General features: G+C 35.3%; 1 protein-coding gene across 6 annotated transcripts in view; it reads right to left on the reverse strand.

The window, feature by feature from the left end:
• The window catches only part of Stil (STIL centriolar assembly protein), a 71,960-nt gene that overhangs the window by 22,623 nt on the left and 27,630 nt on the right, over positions 1 to 21,707 (reverse strand). For all 6 annotated transcript variants that reach the window (XM_063236428.1, XM_063236430.1, XM_063236429.1 and 3 more), the window contains exons 8-13: positions 21,060 to 21,146; positions 18,022 to 18,172; positions 16,970 to 17,079; positions 12,395 to 12,509; positions 9,556 to 10,518; positions 978 to 1,143 (exon numbers count right to left, since the gene is read on the reverse strand). In XM_063236428.1, coding sequence (XP_063092498.1) covers positions 978 to 1,143; positions 9,556 to 10,518; positions 12,395 to 12,509; positions 16,970 to 17,079; positions 18,022 to 18,172; positions 21,060 to 21,146 — 1,592 coding nt within the window. The remainder of the gene's footprint in view (positions 1 to 977; positions 1,144 to 9,555; positions 10,519 to 12,394; positions 12,510 to 16,969; positions 17,080 to 18,021; positions 18,173 to 21,059; positions 21,147 to 21,707) is intronic.

Genomic DNA, 21,707 nt, shown 5'->3' on the forward strand with positions numbered 1-21,707 from the left:
AAACAAGAGATAACATGATAGACAGTGAAGATCTCCAGTGGTCTTGCTTTGAAATCTGTTTCTTAAATTGTTTCCTTATGATCTGTTTTGTTCTGTTTAATTTTACCCTCTTGAAAATGAAAAAAAAAAACAAAAAAAACAAAGGCCCTCGTTTTATTTATTCTGATACTTATAAGAATAAATTTATAAAATATTTCTGTGTATACCACCCCATATCATTTTTGTACCATGAACTATCTAGAATCTGTAATTTGGGAAAAACTGCTATATACTATAATAATTTAAAGAAATAGTTAACACTAGTTAGTTAAATCCAATCAAAATGGTTTCCACTTTGAGGGTCTACATGGTTGATTTTATGAAAATAGTAAAAGCAAGATTAAACTTTACCTATTTTTTTAAAAGACAATTTTTAAAAAGTTATATAGATCCAGCGTCTTCCTTACTACATATTAATTAACTTTAAGGAGGAGTGAAGTACATGTACAAAACATGTGCTTCTAACAGCCATTGAGTCCAGGATGAGCGTGCTGGTGTACAGCTGTAATCCCAGCACTTGGGAAGCTGAGGCAGGAGGATCACTATGAACTTAAGGCCATTTTATTCTTCAACCTAAAACTTCATCTGTTGTTCCTGCAACCTATGTTGTCAATCAATCTATATTCCTATTCTTCAAACATTTGAATGTATCTATCTCCATTTCCAAAAGTAGCTCAACCTAAGATGTTTAAAGTGATTTCACAACCTCTCCTCTGCTTCTCTAACTTGACTCCTGTTTAATATTAATTTTTTTTTTTTTTTTTTTTTTTTGAGACAAGGTCTTGCTGTAGAGTTCAAGCTGGCCTCAAAAGATCTGAGGATGTAGCTCAGCACAAAGACCTTGGGTTTAGTCCTCAGTACCACAAAACCAAAATAAAATAAATCCACAAACAAACTGAAAAGAAAAAAAAAAACCTTGCAAAAAGAAAGTAGATCACCTGTGCTTACAGCAATGCTTACACTTTTTCTCATGTGCAAGCCAGGGGTAGACTGTGCTTCCATGGAAAACAGCTCCATTTGTCTTGTGGCTTGCATCGAATCTTCAACAGTGGTTTTCTTTGGGGAACCAGGCTTCAGAGACTGGGCTTCCAATAAACGCTGAATCTGTATCAGTTGAAAACATAAACTCAGTAATTAACAAAATTGGCATAAATTACAAAACACCCCATTTAGAGTTTACTTTACTTGTATTTTCTCACATTCTAATTCAATCACACTATTAACTTAGTATAAAAAGTCATTCCATTAACAATTAAGTAACATTTATGCTAAATATAAATTTAAAACTAAAAAGATTAGTATTCATAAATTGACACAAAAGTCTGAAAGGTTAATACGACAGGGCTAGGGATTTAGCTCATTAATTAATATTACAAATGAGGTGTTTTTCTTTTTTGTCTTTTTGAGACAGGGTCTAACCGTGCAGTTCAGATCGACCGTGGGCTCACTTTGTAGCATAGGCTGGTCTTGAACTTGCAAATGATTCTCTTGCTTCAGCCTCCCAAATACTGGGATTACAGGAATGTGCCACCTCACCCGGTTTACAAATGAGTATTTTATTCCTACTTCATTTATTCATTTATAAAACAAGTACAATGAAGGTACACTATAATTCTACATGCCACATATTGAACATTTTACACAAGTTTCTTCTTAAAAAGGTTGATTTAGGGGGCCGGGGATTTGGCTTAGTGCCATAAGAGCCTGCTTGGCAAGCTTGAGGTCACAAGTTCCATCCCCCGTACCAAAAAAAAAAAAAAAAAAAATAGGTTGATTAGAATTGCCCACATTTGGTCATGCATAAACTAGAATGATTAATAACCAACCGCTAATACTGAACACTTCTTGTTTACAATATATCAAAAGTTTTTAACAACCCCAAGAAGAGTAAACTATTATAAAACTGTTGTACAGGTAAGAAAATTTGAGATATTGAAAAGTTACTTGTCCAGCTCACATAACTAACAAGTAGCAAAATTGAAGTTCCTACACCAAAAGCCTCTTCTCTTTGTTTTAAAATTAAGATAAAATGGATGTGCCATAGAATTCACCACTTAAGGAACTCACTAGTTTTTAGGATAGTCACAAAATATGCAACTATTACCTCTATCTAACTTCAGAATACCTTCTTCAAACCCCAAAACTGTGACCTGTTAGCAGGCTCTCCTCACTGTCTTCTTGGTAGCTCCCGATGACCAACAATTATCTCTATGGATTTTCCTATTTTGAACATTTCATATAAATAGAACTAGGTGAAATAAGGCCTTGTGTCTGGCTTTTTTCACTTAGTACTTTTCAAGATTCAACCATGTTATATAGCACTTACCAACACTTTTGATCACTACATATTCCGTTGTATGAATATGTCACATAATGTTTATCCATTCATTGGTTGCTAGATAATTGGGTTATTTATACTTTGGGCTATTATGAGTAGTACTGTCATGGACATTTATATATAGGTTTATATGTGGGTATGTTTTATTCATTTTTCTTGGGTATATACTGTAGTGGAAGAGCATTCTTTTTTAAATGTGACTATCTCCTTCTGCACGGTATTATTATATTTAGCTAATATCATTAATTTCAGTGCATTAACCTTACTGATATAAGCATTATCAATAAACTACTAAGATCATTCAAAACAAAAATTGAATCAATAATATAAAATGATTTGGAACACAAATTTTGGTGTCATGCAGACATAAACTTAAATCCTATTCTGCTGAGCCAGGCACGGTGGTACATGTCTGAAGTCCCAGAATTAGGAGGCTGAGGCAGGAGGTCTGCTGTGAGTTCAAGGTCAGCCTGGGCTTACATAGTAAGTCCAAGGACAGCCTGAACTATATAGTGAGATTCTGTTTCAAAAAAGCCAAAACAAATAAGACACAGTAGTGCCTTGGTTCATGAACCTAATTCATTCTACGATTGTGGAAGTTAGTCACATTTATATTCTGTGGTAAGGATGGCTGTGGTTACGTTCATCACCCAATGCAGTTTGCAAACAAAACCAAAGTTTTGCCAAATGCTTGTTGGCAAACTAAATTGTGAACAAAAGCATTCATGAATGGTGACACCACTCTAACAGAAAAAATAGAAAAAAAGTTATTGTTATGCAGCATGGACAAAGTATTTAAAAGTGTACCTTGATTTAGTGTAACTGTCTTGTGTTTTATGTTTTTTGGTCTATTAGTCTAATTGTTAATCTATATATATGATAATTAACTTTATAATGACTTAAATATTTGAATCTGAAGATGAAAGTGGGGTGATGGAAAGGGAAAAAAGAATTAAAATGTGTTATGCACACATACCAATTGCCCACAATGAATGTAATTATATATAACAAATGTGTACCAATAAAAATTTTTAAATTAAAACAAATAAACAAACCAAAACTGAGCTGGACAGGGTAGCGCATACCTGTAATCCTAGCAGTGGGGAGGCTGAGGCAGGGAGGATCACTGCAAGTTTAAAGCCAGTCTAGGCTATGTAGTGAATTCAAGGTCTGAACTACATAGGGAGACCCTGTCTCAAAAAGCCATAAACCACAACCCAAAACCAACCAACCAACCAAAAACAACAACAACAACAAAATATTTTGCTATCTTTTGGAAGTTATTTAACCCCTATGAGTTTCAGTATCACTAAAGGTTACAGTTGTTGTGAGTTATTAAAAAGAGATGAATAAATTTTAACTTACTGGGTGCTTGCTAAGGACAAGTACTACATTAAGCTCTTTATAATAAACTTATTTAACCTTTTTTTTTTTTCCCTTTGGTAGTACTGGGAATTGAATCCAAGGCCTTTACACTGAGCTACAGCCTATCCCTTTTAATTTTTTGATTTTGAGACAGTCTCAAAGCATGATGCAAACTTAGGATCATCCTGCCTCAGCTTCTTCTGAGATTATAGGCATAAACCACCATGCTCTGCATAAAGTGAAGTTAGAATACTACAGAGCATCTCTTCTATTTTATAGAAGAATAAAGTTTAAGAAGATCATATAAGCAGCAGTCAATAAATTATACTGCTAGGGCCTAAAATTAGCCAGTATACTATAAAAATGTATTTTTAAGTAAATACATATATGCTGTTATTTAAGTAAAAGTAATAGATATATATATAATATATATGCTATAAGCAAAGGTTTTATATATATATATATATATATATATATACTTTTTTTTTTTTTTTTTTTTTTGAGACAGGGTTTCCTTAAGTAGCCCAGAGTGGCCTTGAACTAGGGATAATCCTCCTGCCTTAGCCTCCCAAGTGCTGGCATTGCAGGCATGTATCACCATGCCTGCTAGCTTTTAATAGTTTCAATGATTAGAGTTCCAAAACACACTTTAACATCTGAAAAGCTAGTTTTCTTTTCCTTTTCAAAAGGCCCAAGAATTTAATACAGACAGGAGGACTTCAGTGTTTCAGGGATAGCTATTTATTTATTTATTTATTTATTCATTTATTTTTGGTACTGTGGACTGAACCCAAGATTTTACCACTGAGCTGTATCTCCAGCCTCCTGCCTTTTAAAATTTGAAGACAAGGACTTATATTGCCCAGGAATCAAACTTGCAATATTCTTGCCTGAGCCTCCCAGAATACTGAGTTTATCTCCTGAACTCTTTTTTCCATGGAGACAGTGGAGAAGCCTTAGGCTGCAATATAAAAATGTTATCATCCCTCAGTATTCATGGGAGATTGTTTCCATGACAAGATAGCTAATCTACAGATGCCACATTCTTTATACAAAGGTGCAATATGTGCATTTAACTCACATACTTTAAATCATCTGTAAATTATTTATATCTAATACATCGCAAATGCCATGTAAATAGATGTTATAATGTACTGTTTATAGAGTAACAAGAAAAAAATCTACATATTCAGAACAAATGAAATCTTTTTATTTTTCAAATGTTTTCCACCTGTGTTGGTTGAATCCAAAGATGTGGAAACCTTGGATATGGAAGGCCAGCTGTATTTTACAAAACTATAGTAATTATTATAGAGAGCCTAGGTGGGGTGTTGCACACCTGTAATCCCACCACTTGGAAGACTCAGGCAGAAGGCTCAGAACTATGAGTTCAAGGCCAGCCTGAACTACATAGTGAGACCTTGCTCAAACAAACATAAAGATGAATCAATTAATTAATTAAATAAAATGGTACTGGTATTGGAATAAATATGCAGGTCATAGGAACAAAATATAATCCAGAGAGAGATGCAAACACATTTCCATTATACAACAAAATAAACAAAAAATATGTATTAATTAATAAACATATGGGGCCAGTCTCCCGATTAAAAAGAAAAAAATCTTATCCTCATACCAAAATAAAATGGAAAAAACAAATATAATAAGGGAGTGAGAAGCATGCCCTTGTTTTGCATTCTTGAAGGGAAGACTTTTCTAAGCATAATACAAAATCCAGAAAGAAAATGATTGATAAATTACAGATAAAATAGATTTTTACCAAAAAAATACAAATGGCCAATAATAATACTGCACTAATGCAATTAAAAACTTTTATTTATAACAATGATAATTTTAAAAGGCTGATAAATCCAAAGTTGGAGATCTGGAAAAATGGTTTTAGAATATTAAACTGGTATAATCTGGGTCGGGGATGTACTGCAGTGATAGACAGCTTGCCCAGCATGTGAGGCCCTGGGTTCCATCACCAGAGCACATCAAAAATAAAGAAAGAGATTTAATTCTCTTGGTTAAAAAGAAAAGAATCTTCCTTGCTCTACATATTTAAGAGAGAGAAAGCGTAGAGGAAAGGGGAGGGAAGTGGGGAGGAAGGGAGAGAAGGGAAGAGATTGGTATAAGCTTTTTGGCAGGCATTTACAATTATTCAAATAACAAAATGTGCATTATGCAACTATTATAGGTTAGGCTTGGTGGTATAAATCTTAATCCCAGTGACTCCAGAGGCGCTCAGGCAGGCGGATCAAAAGTTCAAGGCCAGTGTAGGGAATTTAGGGAGACTGTCTCAAAATAAGAAAAGGGCTGGATGCAGCTCAGTGGTATAGCACCTGTCTAGCCTTGGGTTTGTTCCCCAAAAGGCAGAGGGGATTACTACATTTAAGTATTTTCAAGGGGTTAAAAAGAGATGAAGCTAAAATCCTTCCCTAAAGCTATTTCCTATGACAGATCAGGAAACAAACAAATATGAAATTCATATATGAATGACATGTAGAAATTAGCTGGTATAGCTGGGCGTGGTGGCTCACACCTGTAATCCCAGCACTCGGGAGGCTGAGGCAGGAGGATCATTGCAAGTTTGAGACCAGCCTGGGCTACAAAATGAGCTCAAGACCAGCTTTAACTGCATAGTGAGACCCTGTCTCAAAAACACCAAAAAAAAAAAAAAAACCAGTATAAGAAGAGGATTATTTCAGGCAAAGAGAACTGAAAATTTAAGAACTAAGTATAAGCATGAACTTCATGTTTGAAGAACAAAAGGTATACTACTGTAGCTGAATTGAACACAGAAGAAGGTGGAAGAGGAGTGGACAGAGGGAGACAGAACTGAACCACAAAGGGCTTGGAGCTGGGTGTGGTGACAAATGTCTGTAACCCTAGTCCCTGGATGATAAAACAGGAAGAACACAAATTTGATTCTAAGCCAGGCAATTTAGTGAGACCCTGGCTCAAAAAGGGCTGGGAATGTAGCACAGTGCAAAGCCTTGGGGTTCAGTCTCCAGTCCACAGATAAAACAAAAAAACAAAAACAAGCAGGGTGAAGTAGCCTGCAATCTCAGCACTTGAGAGGCTGAGATAGGAGGATCATGAGGTGAAAATGAGCCCAGGCTACACAATGAGTTCAAGGCCAGTCTGCACTACACAGTGAGACCTGGCCTCAAAAAACAAAAACAAATCAATGTAAACAAACAAAAACACAACCAAAATATAAAAGGTTTTGAAGCCAAAGTAAAGAATTTGGATTTTATTCTAGTAGCAATGGAAAACCATTAGAGGATTTTAAGGATTACTGATCTGATCTGTGCTTTAAAAATATAGTTGTGATACTTCTAATTGTGAGACGCATGAGAGGACAGTACTGAAAGCAGCATGACTATGCAAACGTCAGTTAGGGTGGTAGCAGGAAAGACAGTGAAAAGCAATTAAATTCAGAATATACGTAAACCATAGAACATAGTCTCCCGTCACCAAGAGCCTCAGTGCTGCAGAATGAACTTAGGGCCTCAATCATGCTAAGTAATTTTTACCGTTGAGCTACAATCCCCCCCCCCCCAAATTTAGGGTTTTTTGAATTAGGTCTAAGAGATTTGATGATAGGTGGTATCACTGAGCTACAATCCCTACTTCCCAAAATTTAGGGTTTTTTGAATTAGGTCTAAGAGATTTGAATATAGGTGGTATCATCAACTGAGATAATAATGATAAAGGTCATATAGCCATGGTTAACATTAATCAAGACCTAACTGTAACCAGGTATTATTCTAAGCCTTTACTAACTCACTCAACCCTAAAACTTCAAAACACTTAAACATAATCTCTTCTATATATATAAGAAGGCTGATCCTGGGAGATAAGGTTACTTATCCAAAGTTGTATAATAAATGTTACAGAGAAACTGGACTAGAATTCAAGGAAACCAGTACTAGAGCCCACTCCTTTCACCACTGCACCAAAATGAAACTTGGAGTACTAGGAGAGGTATAAATGTGAGTATTTTGAACTTTAAATGTACATTCCCTCTGTCTTTACAATTTTATTGTAGAATTCTATGGTGCAGAGATGCTAACACATACACAGTGTTATGCACTAAGATACTCATTACATGTTTGCAATAGCAGAAGCTTCAAAGTACTGATGTAATGAGAGAACAGTTACAAAAACTGTACATAATTACAACAGAATCCTATGCAGAATAAGAAAGAATCCTATACGACCTTATAATGAAAATGTCTAAAGTACTTTAAAAACAAGTAGATGGCTGAACACTCAGGAGGCTGACATAAGAGAATCATCTCAAAGGCTGAAGTACATGGTGAGATAATAGCTCAAGAACCAAAATGAAAGTTTTTGAATGAGGAAAATACTATGTATAGTTATTATAGAAAATTTTCTGTATCATATTTTGTATGATTCAGATACTTAGATGAGAACTTTGTCCATATTACATTTTAAACATACATACCCCAAGCAATTATAAAAGATAGCTTAAAGGATCCTTTTAGCTCCTAGTCTTTTTTTTGAACAAGGCAGGAAATCAATGATCAAGACTTATTTTCAAGGTGAAAACATTTAACTATCTTAACTTTTTAGTTTGTGTTTAAAATAATTTGTTAAAATTTTCAAAGAATTTTTAGGTTTAAAAAATAACAATGCTTAGTTTTCTCATGTGTTCTTATCCAAATCACTTTAAATCAGAATTTGATATCTTTGCTATGGCAAAACTATGCAAACACTATGACTTCAATTTTATAAACAAAAAAAATTTAAATAGCATATTATGCATATAATACATATATTTGGATAAAGTATAATGGAAAAATATGAAGAACACTTCTGGTTGTTTTCATTGGCAGTGAGTATAAAGGGAGGAATACTGGGTTAAGTATGTAGAGGGAGGATACTAATTAGGCAAAAATAGTATTTTTAGTCTAAACTGTGCAAGCATATAATTAAAAACTAAGAACTCATAATAAAAGCCCCAAAGAAAGGGAACATGATGGAACAAAGTGAGTGGAATAAGTCCAGTACAGATACACACAGATGTTCTTGATTTACTCCTTGAATGTAGACTGACTAAGGGTTAGTATGGTTACATACGAAAGGACTGGCAAACTAGAGATATGTCAGCCTTTATATCTAGCTATATATAAGGCCTTACATTAAGTTGCATATAAAAGCTTTGTGAAATACACAGTCTGCATCAGAGCCAAAAAATGAAAGAAAAATGTAATTATGCTGTAAGTTAGGTCACAGTGGTGGTGAATCTATGGTATGCCTGCTGCAGCAGACTATATCATTGAAAGTTCTAAAAGGTTAGGCTTCACTGGGTTAGGGCATATAAGAAAAAAGGCTTAGTTTCTAATATTGGTTCTATTATTAACTAGCAATGTGGCATTTAGCTATATTATTCTAATCCTCATTTCACTCATCTATAAAAGAAAGCCTAAAGTTCAGTTTCTAAGGAACTTTTTAATTCTGTAACTCTGTAATTCTATTCTATAAAACATAATTGATAAAGCATTTCCAGTTTTTGTTGTTTTAGTACTGGGCATTGATCCCCACACTTTTGGACTGAACTACATCTCTGGTCCTATTTTTTTTTTTTTTTCAGTTTTTCTTTTGAGACAGGGTCTTACTAAGTAGCTAAGATTCCCAAGCTGAGCTTAAACTCATAATCCTCCTGCCTCAGCTTCCCAGAGTGCTAGATTATACACATATGCTACCAGGCCTGACATGTTTCCAGTTTTTAAGAAACAAACACCAACCATTTAATAAAACTAAGAAAGTTCCAAGCAAACCTGTGCCTGAAGTAGTCTCAGCTGTCTGTCTTGCTCTGTGACAAATCGATATGCATCTGGAGACAATCCCATCATTCCATTATCTGACCCAGTCTTGGGTGTGTGTGTGCATAGCGCACAAGGCTGTGGGTTACATGAGTTCAGATGTGAAGGCCTTGCCACAGGTGACGGTTCTGTACTGTTGTGGGAAGAACAATTGTCCATGCCTCCCTGAGATCTCAAGGCTGCAGGACTACTCGAATAGAATGCGTTATGGCACAGAGCTGGACATCCACTTGGGTGGAATAATGAATGCTTTTGAAGTGCTTCAGACTGGAGATTATGAATGGAACCTATTGTATTTATTCCATCCCAAGAATTTATTGGACTATATTGAATATGACCATAATGCTGACAACAGTTACAAACATTTGTGGAACAATAAGATGGTAGTGGTGGAGGAGGTATCTGCAGTTCCCCTGGTCTTCTTGGATGATGGGGTGAAAAGACAAAATTGTGTGGGTGGGACTGTGAAGTAAAAGAACACTGCCTAGAATTAAATGTGGACGGTCTTTCAGGATACTCTTCTGTTTGTACATTTCCAGTAACGACTTCTTGAATATTCTCAGAAACATCAGGAAGTAGCACATTAAGAGGAGATGGTTTAACAATGTCGTTCCCAAGATGGGAGTTCCCTTTCTTACAGATAGATGGCTGTTTTACTTTACTGTTCTTCAAAGAAGCAGTACTCTGAGTTAACTGATTTGGTATTTCCACAGAAGGCTTTCCAGCTTCCGCTTCTGGGCTGTGTTTCTTGTCAGGAAGCTCAGGCTGAAGGGGCTTGAAGTGCTCAGAATGGTTGATCAGCAAAGGAGGATGTTCAGGATTCACCAAAGCCAATGTGTTAGACTGATGATTTGATTCTTTGAAATTGCCATCGAATACAAGTGAAAGTTCAGGAACTGATGGTTGGATCTTAGAAATCTATAAATGAGAAAGAAAGAAGAAACTTTCAGGAGAAAGATATGCTGCTTTCCTTAAACCAGTTATTTCCAGAATAATTACTCATCATTAAAGCTTTTTTTTATTCGGGTACTGTGAAGCAAACTCATGACCTTTGCTTGCCAGGCAGGCCCTTATGCCGCTGAGTTATGTCCTCGGTCCCCAAAATAATATTCAATTATGAATTAAAAACTGTTTTTTGGGCAACGTCAGTAAAAATATAACTGTAAGAAATTTAAAGTCTTGGCCCTCAAAGAATACAGCTAACCATCTCCCAAACTTCTTTAATAGTAGAACTCCTTTTATTGGATAACTGATGAACATTGCTCAGATCACAAAACGCCTAGCCTATGGAAAATTGCTTCAGAAAAATTTTCATCCTCACTCTGAAAAACAAAAAATTATCACAGGCAGTAGCTTCAGTATATCTAATGGTAAATGTTTATGTATCTTCAATAACAAGGTATCTTCTCCAATGAATGTTTCAAAATACTTTGTTACTAAGTGAAGTTACTCTGCTATTTTTGCTGAAATCAATTAAGAGATGGAAGAGAACAGAAAACTTTAATCAAAATTCCCCCTATGGTGAATCTGTTACACCTTAATTTTAAAAATCTTTCCTATTCTTTTTTCTTCCAATGTAAATAACTAGTCCAATTAAGGTAAATAACAATTCGAAAATAACTCACTGGTTGGTAGCAATCAAAAAATTATGACAAGTTATTAGTAATTGACTTCTGAATGCAAACAGAATATTCTCTCTGACTATAGCAACAAAAATCAATGTCAAGGTTTGATGATTGCATAGACTGTTGAGTTTTAGAAAGCTCTAATGCTGAAATCAAACCTCCTGAATTAGAATTCCAGCTTTACTCATATTAGTTTGTGATCTTTGGCAGGTATTTTAAGCAATCTATGGCACAGTTTTTTCTGGCCATAAGCGTGTGCGTGTGTGTATATGTGTGTGTGTATAATTACATGTGACTATATATTAAATGCAATAAGTTATACGTATCTATGAAGTATACAAAGTGTGATCAAAATATATAATGTTAAATAAAAATTTTTTACACATCGCTCTTAATCCCCCTTGAAAATATTTGCTCTTTGGTTTGCATACACTTATTCTATCCCACTGCCACTTTGTGCAACAACTCTGGAAGTTCTCTTTATGAGTGCCTTCATGAAGAATATGATAAAAAATATGGTAAAGGCAGTCTTGCAAAAACCACTACAGTGAGTGCAAAGTCCTGAATTCCACTCCGGTAACAAACAAAACAAAACTCACTGTGGTGTATCCTTATCCATGTTATTTAATGCATCTGACACCATTAGACTTCTACTTCTTTTCCAAAGTCAAAATGAAAGGTTAACATTTTGAATCAATTCAGGACATCAAGGCAATCAAACAATGCAACTAAAGAGACATAAAAGATTTCCTAAACTGCTTCAGAAAGGGGTGAGAATGGGTGGGTGAGGAGGCATGCCTGTAAATCCCAGCACTCAGGAGACTGAGGCAGGAGGATCTCCATGAGTCTGAAGCCAGCCTCAACTATATAGAGCTCAAGGCCAGCCTCAGCCACATAGTGAGCCCCGCCCCCCGCCAAAAAAAGAAAGTGCCAAAACAATGGCATAAACCTGTGTGAAGTGAGGGTATTGACTTGTGTCTTATTGTAATACAATGTTAAACATTTGCTGTTTTTCAATCATACTTTATATACATTTCCATATAGATAAAATCAGACAGCAAGGAGCTAGAATGAGCTTAAACAAGTTCTAGGTATTGTTTAATACTTTAACATGAAGAGACTTTCAGATCTCTAGCCACGAGATGAATTTATTAAAAAGTCAGTAATACCTTCTGACTCACTGGATGAGGACTAGGAATCGGTCTTGGAGAAGAATCTTCATCTTCAACACCAGAGTCCTGATCACTTATTGGTACTTTCCTAGGAGTTAACTTTTGGGAAAACCTAAAGAGTAGAAGAGGAGACAAGAAAAACCTTCAAACAATCTAGGATTTTTACCTTCTTCCTTTTTGAAATGGAGTAAAAGTCCTTTGATAAGTAATACCTGGATCTGAGAACCACAAGATTTATTTTTTAAATCAATATTAGTTAAGCAGAAAAATTGGCCTCCTCCGACTCACCTTATTAACTATCCTGTTTGCCTGCTCATGGCAAGTTTAACTGTATGTTATTAATGTCATGATAAACCAACAGAGTTCTTTCTGACTGAACATGCTGAATGCAGAAATAAAACTTGCTCTGTACTATAAAAAAGTTTATAATCTGGCAATGGACATGTACATCAACTGTATTAAACACTTCATTAAATACCCATTATGTTAAAAAGAAAAATGATTGAAAAATTACACTTTTCTATGTATTTATATCTATGGTAGGAAAATACTTAGAGACACTGAAATATCACCTCCTTTTTAGTTAGCTGCAATCCTTATATCACAGATGGCAATTTTAGCAGAACACAGAAAAATATTCAGTCCAGCACAGAATTTCAAAAGTTGAAATTAAGAGTTTAAGACTAAAGATCTGGAATTCTATATACTGTGATTTTTTTAGTATCCTAAACCAAATACACTTAAAATTAACAAGGCTTCTCAGAAAACAAGCCAGGGCTGGAGATACAGCTCAGTGACACAAGTGCCTGCCTGGCAAGCATGAGGTTCAGAGTTTGACTCCTGGTACCAAAACCAAAACAAAATATAACTCCCAAATTTTGTTTCATCCAAGTTGAGTTCTTCTAGCAGAACGACAGCAAATCAACAAGAAGTCTCAAAGCAGACCTGAAGATGCTACGGCATCTGAACACTTCAGAACTCCTTGAACTCTTGTATACTGAAAAGGCATAAAGATCCTTCTGTGCAGAGTACTAAAACAAAACAGTGAGAATGTCTGTAAGATGTGTTTAAGCAGATAGAACTGCACCACTTCACAAAGCCCTCCAATATCATCCAAAAGAACATGTATAATACAGAATGATATCCCTTAAGCTTAGTGCAACACACACATGACAGAGAGCTAGTGATCTCAGTAAGGTCACAGGGATTGCAGCAGGAAAGATGCATAAACCTATCAAAGATCAGGTGCACATGAAAATATATTAGCAGATAGCAGTACAGATGGATGAGAATCATGACACACTTATCACCATTACTGGCATTGCATGTAACCCCAGAGAAAAGAGGATAAAGGGCAATGAATTCACTGAAATTTCCAGTAAAAATAATAACCCAGTAGAATAATAAAGCTTCAAAATACAGTTGTACCTCAGTTTATGATCTTAATTCTTATGTGAGTCTGGTCACAAACCAAATCAAATTCAGTGTTGACCTTAAGGGGAAATTTGATTTGGTTCAAGTACCACTGTAGATATATCTGGTTATAAAAACAAATTACATTTTTATACATATGATATGTGGCACAGAATATCAACTACATATTTATTTACCATGCACACACACAATTGCTGAGAGGCAATGATTAAAATTCATTTCTTAGGGTTTTTTAGCATCTAAGGCAAAAAGGAAAAACTTTAATTATAATGCCAGCTCTTAAGGCAAGAAACATTTTGCAGAAGTCTAGAATTACCAATCTTTATTAAAGCTTAGGTCAGAGTTGAAAACAACCCAGGTTTGAACAAGGTTGATAAAGAAATTATAAATTGGGCTTGGTGGTATATGCCTGTAATCCCAGCACTTGGGAGACGGAGACAGGAGAAGTCCCGTGAGTTTGAGGCCAGCCTACATTACATAAGACCAGCCTGTACTATACAGTGAGACTCTGTCTCAAAAAAAGAAAAAAAGTTTCCTTGATTTGGCTTTTTTTTTTTTCAGAAACTTTCAAGATAATGTTAAATAATGCCTTTAGATTTAAAAAAATTTCCAGTTGTGACGTGGCATCCCTGTAATCTCAGCATTTAGGGGGCCGAGAGGCAAGAAAATCACTTCGAATTCAAGGCCAGCCTGGGCTACAAAGTAAGTTCAAGGCCAGCTTGAACTGTGTAGTGAAAATCTGCCTTAAAAAAGACAGAAAAAAAAAAAAAAAAAAAAAAAGCAATCAAAGTATTCCTACAAAGCCATTCGAATGTGGTAGTTTTTGATGATCTACCCTGTTCCAAGGATAATTTAGTACATCCAAAGAAGATCAGGGCATCTATAGACATCTTTCTAATCCCTAGTATTTCTGTATTGCAAATGGATGTTCCCAGGTGTGATCACATTAAGGATCTTGAGCTGGGAAGATTATTTTTGGACTAACCAGGTGGACCTAGTGTAATTCCAAGGGGTCCTTATAAGAGGGAGGGAAGAGAGTTACAGTCAGAGAAGGCAATGTGAGGATGAAGGGGTGGCAGAGAGCAGAAAGGAAAGGAGAAGAAAGACTTGAAGATACTATGCTACAGGCTTTGAAAATGGAATAAGCAGTATGTGACACGGAATGCAGGTAAAATCTAGAAACTGGAAAAAGCAATAAAGCAGATTGGCCCTGGGAGCCCGAAGAAGAAATGCAGCATTCCTAAATACCTACTTTGGATTTCTGGCCTCAGAACTATAAGATAACTGCTATTTTAAACTACTATGCCTATGGTAATTTATTACAGCAGCAATGTAAAACTAAGAAAGTTGTAGTCGGTTTCATTTTACAGATGGAATGCTGAGATTTACAAACAGGTTTCCACACAGATGCCTGGTATCATAACCTGAGTTTGTAATTACTGTTATATAGCCTCTATAAAGAGTTGGCACAGTCATCTCTTTTAAATTTGTATCACAGATAATTTTCACCTACAGAATCAAGTGTTAGGCTAGATGAATCATTCCATATTAGAAAAAAAAACTAAGTGTGTAGCTCATGAGTAGGACATTTGTTTCTCATGTACAAGGCCATTGTTTCAATCCCAAGCAACACACAAGCAAAAGCCATTTTCTCAGGAAGACAGAGTCCAATAATCAATAATGAACAGCTACTTTCAATCTGCTTGTTTATCATGCAGTTTGTTCTCCCCCGCCCCTTTTTAGATTTGTGAGTCTGGGTCTCCCTATGTAGCTCAGGAAGGCTTTGAATTCATGATCTTCCTGTCTCAACCTCTTAAGTACTGATCTCAAGCAATATTCTATTTATTTGTTTGTTTATTTTAGGGGGACCAAACTCATGAGCTTGCACTTACCAGGCAGGTGCCTGAGCCACTGAGCTAAATCCTCAAGCAATATTGTAAACACACAGTACTAGAGAGGCTAAGAGAGAGGTTTGTATTAACCAAAAAGCAGGGAAACAGGCAAGTCAAATACTAGCACAAATTAAAAATAACGATACTTTCTAAAGAGTCAAAAAATAAACTAACATTCTTAAGAAACTAACATTCTATAGCAGCTTTTAACTAAATTTACCAAGTTAACATACCTATCAAATAATACAAACAACACTCCATCACTGGATTATAAATTCCATGAGGGAAAGACTATGTATCCATCTGCTATATCAGCATATCATCAGAATATTATCTGGTGCATAGTAGAAAACAGTAAATGAAAAGGCTAAATTAGAGATTGATGGTTAATTTTATGTGTCAATGTGGCTAGGTTACAGTAAAAATATTATTTTACATGTTTCTATGGTGGTGTTTTTTTCAGTAAGGTCCACATTTGAATCATTAGACTGAGTGAAGCAGTACTTCCCACTGTATGAGTAGCCTCATCCAATCAGCAAAAGGCCTTAACGGAAAGACTGACCTCCATGGGAGCACGGAATTCTGCCAGTAGATGGCCTTTGGTCTCAGTCTGCACACTCTTGCCTGCTTCTCTATCCTGCAGACTTTGGATTTGTCAAACCTCTATAATTATAGGAGCCAAGTCCCTTAAAATAAACATTTTACTGTATATATACACATCCTGCTACTTGTGTTTCTCTAGAGAGCCCTAATACAAGGGAGCATCTTCCTTACCGCAAAAGGTAGGCTAGCATGACCTATGAAATCCCAAGTGCTTAACCTTTCCAAGTATATTTGTTTAAAAGATCTTTTTTTAGTAAAGTTATTTTTATAGTAGTTTATCTGATAGGACCAGGTTTAAAACTAAAAGGAAGAAAAGAACAAAAGGCACTAAACAATGGAATGGTACTTCCTAGGCAACGTCACAAAGTATTTGTCAAAATTTTGTGACCATATTTTTTTGGTTTTCCTATACAATAAATCAACTCCAATAAAAATTACAACTATCTTTTATTAAAATTATAATCCAGTTGCCTAGGAATATAAAGCAATTCATTTAATGTAAGACATCTACAGTATTAAAGATTTTCAAATAGTTTCATCAGAAATAATTGAAATAATTATTTTTAATTACTCATAAAACACTACTTTATACAATAAAATAGTACAAAAATAGTACAGATGATAATTAAAAGTCATCTTTTACCTCTTAACTGGAAGACTCTTGGAAATTTTGCTGAAAAACTCAGTTTCTACATCTTGGCTTTCAGAACTTAGTTCAAAATGGATTGGTTTTTTGTCAGAAGGTTCAACATTCTAAAATGAAGTAGATCATAAATTGAGATCTGACTTAAATAAAAACATTCTGTTTAGATCAAAAGTTGCTCCAAAACACTAAGGGACTTCTAGGTTCTTTAATCCTCTTTTATAAAATTACAACTTGCCCACCTCCCTGCTATCTAAATAAAAGTCATCTGTATTATTATGTAAGCTACTCAGTATTTAGGGGTTTAATGAATATAATAACTGTGAACTGAGGATATCCCCTAAATAAAATAATAAATGATATATGTCTCTAAAATAGAAATGCATTATTAGATCTGATTTAAAATGATTATAATTAAAATATAAAGTCACAAACTGATATAACCTATACATTATCTATCTCAAAGTATAAAACAAAATCTGAGAGGAACACATGGTTATTTAGTAGTAATAAATATTTTTATTTAAAAAAGTGGTCTTTAGTTTTTGTATGACATTTACAGTTTCAACGATCTATTTTTTTTAGTGATCTTTACCTGGATGCATTTCTATGGATTACATTATATACTGAATTTTAAGTATGAAAATCATATGTATACATATGTACACATAAAATCGTAATATATACATATGTACATATAATTTGTTATAACCACATTTGAAAATAACAGATAAAACACTAAAATCACAAAATTAATTCTCAATAGTACAGTATAATACAACATATAAACTACTGTTATTCCTCAAAGACTTTAGAAAGACACAGGCAAGTTGTTCTGTAGATAACCTTTGGTTTGAAGGTATGATCTTAGGCTTACTAAATAAAAAGTAATCATAAATGAATTAAGTTAATATTCAGTGAGACTGATTACAAATCTACAAAGTCTAAAATCTAACAGTTTGAATTACCATTTTGGTAAACACTATTAGGTTTAAACTACTAAAATATAACGGGAAATACCCATTAATGTACTGGGTAATCAAATCACTTACATTGAAAAGATGCAATGTTTCCTTGCTGGTTAGTAAGCGAAAATGAAGATCAGCTATCCTGCCGTCACAAGGGAGGCATTCATAAAACTCAGGTTCCTTATGTGTCAAAGAATAGAGAACTATGATGAAATTTCCAGATTCTGAAAAAACTCTGGATAGAAAATGACATTTAATAAAAATTCAGTGAAGATAACAAGATTATATTTATCCCTCCATCACTTAAGTCTCCAAATCTAGTTAGTAGAATACTAGAGTACAATGATTAAAAGAAAACTAAGAAACGAATTTAGGCATTATTAATTTTGGGCCAGTTTGCAACGGCAAGCAGAAACACCAAAACAACTCCCAAGATTTGGAGGTAGATTTATTTATGTTGGCAGGAACTGATCAGCAAAAGACAAGCAGCTCCTGAAGCATAAAATATTGGGAAGAACTATCAGTGCCTTCATCCTGGTCACTCTTGCCTTCTCTACAATGCCTCTTGTTGTTCCTTGAAGTTTAAAGGTCATAGTTCACACAGAGCCTTAAGGTTTTCTATGCCTCAAGCATTGCCTCAGAGAGCAACAAGCCTTTTTCCTTGTCTTTGTGTCCCTGACCGCCTAGATTTTTTTAAAGACACATACAATTCACATCATAATTAGATCATCAAATTTAATAATCAACATTATGAGAGTAAGAAAAAAAGGTTTACACTGGAATCCTTGGGTTGAATGCTTTACTGTTTCCACAGAATAGACTAAAATGACCTGTTATACAATTAGCCATGAATACAGTCCTTGAGGTTTTTTTCGCCCATATACATGAATATTGTCTAAAACAAGTCTTGTTTGTAGCGGGCAGGTGGGGCCACAACTGTGCTTGGCTGAATTCACTTACCTGTTTTGACCCTGTCCTTTCTCTGGATTGTTTTTCCTGCTGAACTGTTTGTTTTCTGCCTGTATTTCTAACATTCTCATAGAGGATATTGCTGGAACTGCCACTTGGTTTTGTGGCTTGGCAGAGAATTGGCCTCTAGCATCAAAGGGGCCAGAGTTCCTGCTTTCAAAGTTTCCTCTCTTCATTGGTCCAAAATTTGAAGACTTGTAATTGCCGAAATAACTGTAGCCTCTACTACAAAAAGTGCTTACTTACATCATTACTATTGTAGTCATCACTACTGCAGCTATATCTACCACCACCACAGCTGTCATGAAAGCTATCGTAACCACTAAGATACCTCTATGACCAAAATTGTCACTGTCACCAAAAGCAAAGCTCCTAAAGGGCTCGGTATTTGGATTTCTTTATACCAACTTCCTGAGTGTTCCCCACTGCTCAAAATAGCTCATCAGTTGTTTCTAATCTTAGCCCTCTAACAAAGAGCTTTCACAGCTGCTCAGGGTAAAAGAACTGATTTAGAGAGGAAAGTACTTTAAGAAAGACTGTAACAATGGTTACTCTTCGAAGACCTAAATTTTTTTTTTTTTTTTTTTTGATACCGGGGCTTGAACTCACAACCTTATACTTGCCAGACAGGCACTTAGGCCGCTGAGCTAAATCCCTGACCAAAGATCTAAATAGTAAAAGAGAAACAATCTGCTGGATGATAGCATAGGTAAAATTCTTGAAAACATAGGTTTAGGCAAAGATTTTATAAATAAACCTTGGTCATTCAAGGTCATTCATATAATATAAACTGAGTTCACATCAAATTAAAAACTTTTGTACAGCAAAAGAAACCACCAACAGAGTAAACAGACAACCCCCAAGATGGGAAAAAAGTTTTCACCAGTTACTCTTCCGACAAAGGACTAATATCTAGAATGTAGAAAGAACTTAAAACATACACACACACTCAAACCCATCAGACCCTTTTAAAGCCTCAATCCAAAAATGATCATCTGAAATGAATAAACATCTCTCAGATGAAGTAGTACAAATAGCAAATAAATATATGCAAAAAATGTTCAACATCCCTGGTCATTTGAGAAATGTAAATTAAAACACTGAGATTCCATCTCATGAAGAAATCAACCAATAACAAATGCTGGTGTGGTTGTCAGGGGAAAAGGAACACTTCTCCACTGTTGGTAGGCGTGTAGACTGTTGCAACCTCTCTGGAAATCAATATAGGAATTCCTCAAGAAACTAAAACTAGAGGTTCCATTTGACCCAGCTATTCCTCTTCTTAGGTATCTTCCCGAAAGAGTTAAAAGCTTCAAACCACAGTGATACATGAATACTCATGTTCAGAGCAGCACAGTTTATAATAGCTAAATCCTGGAAACAGCTCACATGCCCATCAATAGATGGATGAATAAAGAAAATGTGGTAAATATACCATGAAGTTTTAGTCTGCCATAAAGGATAAACTTGAATCATTTGTAGAAAAATGGGTACACTTGGAGAAAATAATCTTGAGTGAAATAAATCGTATACACAAGTTTAAATAACACTTTGTTTCTCTTGTATGAGAAACTTCAAGGGTAAATAAATAGCATAATGGAGGATAGATATTGGGAAGCTGAAGAACATGTTCAAATGGAAAGAGGAATAAGGGGAGGAGGGGAATGAAGGGAAAAAAGAAAAAAAAATGGTAACAAAGACTTTGTAAATGGGGAGGGAAAGAAGAGCTGAAAGAAGGCGGCGATGGGGAAAAAAAAAGAAGATATATTATGTACAAGTATAAATTTCCTATGATGAATGTGATCAATATGTATGACAAATATGTACTAATAAAAAAATAAAAGAACAGATTAAAAAAAAAAGTGCTTTCTTGGCCGTATCTATGGGCAAAAAAGATCTGACTGTTTCAAAATTACAGCGTTTGCTGAAATAGTGACTGCACCCAGAACCTCAGCAATGTGGGAGCCTGAGTAGGAGAAAGGCCAGGAGTTTGAGACAACATGGACAGACCCGAGCAACAGCAACAGCAAGAAGGACACATCCTCCTCTCCTTCCTGGCTTTATTTTGCTTCATAGCTCACCACTTTTAAAAATAGTATTCATGTTACAATTGGGAAAAAGACCAAAATGTTACAGAATAAAATACCACTTGCCTTTCTTGAAGAGAAGAACTGAACATATATCGCAAGCAGCAAGCCCATACCTGAGGACTATAGATATGCAGAATTCCAGATAGCCAACTAAAAGAAAAAAATCGAAATTAAAGTCTACAGTCATTAAAAAACGAGCATTCTTTAGACTGTTTGCTTCTCAAGGTAATATGGCAAATTCTTGACATTTACCATTTGTTATAACTTGTATCTAGATGTCCCTTCAAACCTCATTCAGTCATGTAAGTGGGGCTTTTCAGAGGTGGCTGGAAGTTAGACGTGTGACGCTGGATTAATGATGCAATATGAGGATTAAAGATGTCCCACCCTGGGTGTGAGTGTTACCGCACCCTGGGTAGTCTGGATAGAATATACGGGACAAAAAGAGGGCTGCTGCTGCCTCTTGCTGTCTGCCCCGCTTTGCTGTGGACTGTCCCCTCTGTGATGCCCCTCTGCCTGCCACCCTACCTTGAAGGCAGGTGACTATAAAATGAAACCTCTACGAACTGAACCAAAATAAATCTTTCTGCTCTTAACTTTGAGTGTTGTGTATTTTGTCTCAGCAACAAGAAAAGTAACTAAGATACCAGTAATACATTAAAAAGCCTCACAAAGGGCTGAGGATATAGAACAGTGGCCTAGCACACAGGA

Source organism: Cavia porcellus, unplaced genomic scaffold, assembly GCF_034190915.1.
Source record: "Cavia porcellus strain 051 isolate PalLab524CR breed Dunkin Hartley unplaced genomic scaffold, mCavPor4.1 scaffold_25, whole genome shotgun sequence".
NCBI lineage: Eukaryota > Metazoa > Chordata > Mammalia > Rodentia > Caviidae > Cavia > Cavia porcellus.